Below are 4,201 nucleotides of genomic sequence, written 5' to 3' on the forward strand. Positions count from 1 at the left end.
AAAAAATATAGTTTGATTATACTAAAAATTTACAAAGCTTTTTAACTGTTTGAAGATTAAAGATATTATCTAATCTCCCTGAACTTTACGGAAGCGACTGTAAAAAGACTGAAACAGCATCACCTACACAAAAACCTCCTTCGCAGTGTCCGTTAATGCGCAGTAAGCATTTAACGCGTTACCGCTTTATAATTACTTCACAGAAATGACGTAATAATTCCGCAAAGGTTATTGGCGTCGACACAAGAGCGCCGGCATCGATCGAAGGCCAATTAAAGCGGCACTACGCTGTGTCGCTAAGTAAATTCTTAAATGAACTTAAATTTCCTTTAAAAATCGTTTTACATGCTTTGCACACTATGTTCCTTGCTTTTATATACTGTTTATTATTTTTTGTTTAGTAATTCGTATTTTCCGTCTTCATACTTCCTGTACTGTTTTAATTAGTTGAATTTAATACACAAGAGAATTCGCTTAACTCGAGTCTAATTATAAATCTAAGATAATTACAATATACAACTACGTGGTAATTAGGAACTAAGAAACCATGATACCCCTTAGTATTTTTTATCCCTCATTAGCCTCGTTCTCAGTCCCTCGTCCGATCGTTCTTAGGATAGTTAATACCTTCGAAAATTGATGTTTTTACGTGTCCGACGATCCATCAGTGGTAACTCATAAAATCGGTCAGGACAAGAAACAAATACCCTACTATCGATCACCGCGCGCTTAGCTCGTGATAAGTAATTGTCGGCACCTTGATGCTCGGAAAGAGGCGCAAAGATTTTCGAATCTGGTCCCGATCTCATCTATCCCCTTCTGGTTCGCGTTCAAAATGTAATTTACGGTTACGAGTGGCCCGACATCCATCAACCAGAGAAAAAGTGACGGCTCCTCGATTCCATCGCAGCTGACTGCGATCATAAGAATCGAGATTTCCAGTCGAGGACCTGTGTACCAGGGACGCGGTGGGGTTCTGAGTAATAACATAAAGAGATTGAATGAATTAGGGTTGGTATTGGGGGAGTTATTGGTAGCTTTACGAACTGCCAGTGTTATACTTTAACTGATACCTTTCATCAATTCCACACAGGATTCTTTCCTACTGCAAACGTTAACATATTTTCTTGAAACCGCGGACGAAAATATTAGAAAACTATTAGTATTTGTATGATTTTATACATATTTTTTTAATACGCTATATCTTATAGAAAATTTTTAGATAAGACACGATATACTTCATACTAATCTTCCTAATACTTCTCTTCTTTCAATAGAAACAATTTGATATGTAATTAATTTTTGCTAATGATTCGACCTAGTGAACAAAATTCAGATGATACATTCACACTTTTCGCGTTACGAACATGCGGCCGCATTGCAGTGATCTATGCTTGTTCAGGCGTGAAAAGCACATAACTCAGTCCGTCGTGACCGAACAAATCGAGTTAATCTATGCCGGATTTACATCTCACCGTGACGCGTAATCCACGCTACTCTGTCACTGGAAACTTCCGAGTCCTTTGCGTCATCGCCTGACTTTCTCTGAACAACAGAAAGTTCCTCAACAGAGAAATACACACTGCATAACGTTAATTAGGAGTTTCAAACTTCATTCCTTCCTTCCTTCCTTCCTTCGTAAAGAAATGTTCCATGAGCCAGTATTCCAATTACGGAAATAAATTAGCGCAACTCAGAAAGTGAGACAAAGCGTTCTAGAATTTGAATCTCAATGAAAATACTTATATGAATATAACAAACGTAATACTTTTAAGATATAAGAGACACTGTCATGGAACCCATTCAATATCTACATTTTCAATTTTGTGCTGAAGAATCTGTTCATGTTGACATGATATTTATGCAAGTATGCTGAGAATTATAAGGATACGAAAGCAGCTGTGGATATTTGGTTTTTACATTAATGTAATGGCATCGCACAGAGCTAAATGGGAATCATACATCTAAGGGAAGTACGTGTGTTGGTAACGTTAAATATTTAGTTCCTGAGAGGGATGCAGGCGCTAAGTGAAGCTTAACGATATTAGCCGCTGTCTGGAAGGTTCATAACGATCAGCATCAAATTACGGTTGTCCCCCTAGCGTTGATAAGTATCTAGTTTACCCCGAGATGCCGAAAGTACGGTTTTTGTCGCTTTAACGACTAGACGCTCGATTAAAAAAGCAAAACTTCATTTTACGGTTTGCAGTGGAACTGCCCATTAATACATTTTTAGAGTCTATTCTTTAGATGGACGCTTTTATTATGTACATGTACGACAGGTGAAGAAATTGTTTAATAAATTACCGTAACGTAAGACATACGAATCTTTTCCGAAATTTTAGATCAATTAACATTTTTTTACCATATATTAAAAACGATTTTAATTTGATAATCAATAGTGAACCTTACTAGAAAAATGTACCTTGCCTTTCAGCTTTTAAGTTGTACACCGATGTCTTGTCCGAGTGAAATGAAAATAGACTTACCGAATAACGCTGGCGGTTCAACGTCGCGAACGGAGAGGCTGGAGGATGCTTGGGACCCGCTGGATTCCGTGCTCTGCATGCATCTGAGCCTTCGCCTCAATTTCGGCATATCGAATGGCAAATCCCTCAGATCGACGCTCGTCGCGCTACCGGACGTGGTCGCGTCCTGTTGCATCAGCAACCGCCTCCTGCGAAGCTTCGGCATGTCGAACGGCAGATCGGACAGCTCAGGCTCATTGTCGACGAGGTTGATGTTGTCCAACTGTGGCTTTAACAAGTGAAAACCGAACGGTTTGCACTTGATCCCAGCCCGCGACTCGATCGATATTCCGCTGTCCGATCCTTGGATCTCCGCATCACCCGACGATGAGGATTGTAACGCCAGATTAATCAGATTCTTGTTCTGTGGCGTCCGCCTCTTCTTGAACGACGTGTCCATCGGCGAGGTCACGGAATTCGTGTTCACCGTGTTGGTGTTCGTGTTATTCGCCGCGGTTATATTGTTCTCGGTTGTCGCGTTCTCCTCTGGCGAGGCTTTCTGCGAGTTGTTGTTGCGGTTGTTATCCGAAGTCTCAGACGCAGGCTCTTGGGACGATTTGTCCGATATGGGCGAGAGTATGTGCAGCTTGTTCGCGTGGTGCGTCAGGAAGCCGGTCATCGACGGCTGTTGATGGTGATGGTAGCAGTTGGTGCTGCCGCTGTCAGAGCTGTGCGAACTCAGACTGGTGCTGTGACGGCTCTCCGAGCTGCTCGTGGATCGGTTACCCTCGCTGGTACTGCTTCGAAGGGATTCCATGCTACCGCCGCTGCTACTCGTAGCCATGCTTTCTGTACTGGAGTATCCGGCTCTGCGCCTGCTGGTGCGCAATTTGAATTCCAGCAGGCTGACATCGCGTCGAGGTCGCAGGATATCGCTCTCGGCTTCATGGGGCCTGCCCTTGAACTCCATGATCGGTTTGCTCTCACGAATCAAGCTTCGCGGTCGTTGTCTCTCCTCCCTCGGCCTGCCTTTAAACTCCAGGATCAGCTCCTTGTCGAATCGTCGCCCTTGCGACGACTCCACATTGTCTTGAACGAAACTCTTTGGCCTGCTCTTGAATTCGAGAATGCTGCCCTCGCTGCTCTGCGGCGAGTCTTTCGTCCTCAACAGCGACTTCACTGGCAACCTGAGGTCCTTCAACCGTGGGTGATCCGGTTGCGAGGGTAAATTCGGCGTGCTGCGTATGTTCAACAGCAAATGGTCGCGGTTGCCATGGAACTTGGCGGGCAACGGTGCCGTGGATGGTGGCGACGGGGTATAACCTCTAGCTGGTAGCCGCGGAGATCCAGTTTTCTCGTCGCTCGAATTGATCTGGAGGGATTCGATGTCTTGGGACAGAGTAGAAATATTGTCTGATTGTTGCTGCTGCTGCTGCTGCTGTTGCTGTTGCTGAAGACGGCTCGGAATTGGTTTTGGGCGGAGAAGTACGACTTTGCGTCGATCTTTACTACTCTGGGACTGTCCGGCGTAAGGGACTTGCTGCTGTTGCTGTGGCTTCGACGTGTCCGTCGACGAACTCGTCCTGCTTACCGGTATCGCGCTGCTACTTCGTATCTGCTTCATTAACACAATAAATAATTTTTTGTTAGCAAAATATATTACACTACGTGACGTAGCTATAAATAAGACCGTATTAAGATTGCAAAGTCAACATCAATACATAATAATAAAT

At 43.8% G+C, this 4,201-nt stretch overlaps 1 protein-coding gene across 1 annotated transcript in view; it reads right to left on the minus strand.

The window, feature by feature from the left end:
* hwt (SH2 domain-containing adapter heavyweight) overlaps nucleotides 1-4,201 on the minus strand; it is a 77,223-nt gene that overhangs the window by 23,138 nt on the left and 49,884 nt on the right. Inside the window, exon 5 of the mRNA XM_018034899.2 lies at nucleotides 2,490-4,083. Coding sequence (XP_017890388.1) covers nucleotides 2,490-4,083 — 1,594 coding nt within the window. The remainder of the gene's footprint in view (nucleotides 1-2,489; nucleotides 4,084-4,201) is intronic.

This window comes from Ceratina calcarata, unplaced genomic scaffold (assembly GCF_001652005.2).
Source record: "Ceratina calcarata isolate Rehan_Ccalc_2016 unplaced genomic scaffold, ASM165200v1 scaffold145.2, whole genome shotgun sequence".
Lineage (NCBI taxonomy): Eukaryota > Metazoa > Arthropoda > Insecta > Hymenoptera > Apidae > Ceratina > Ceratina calcarata.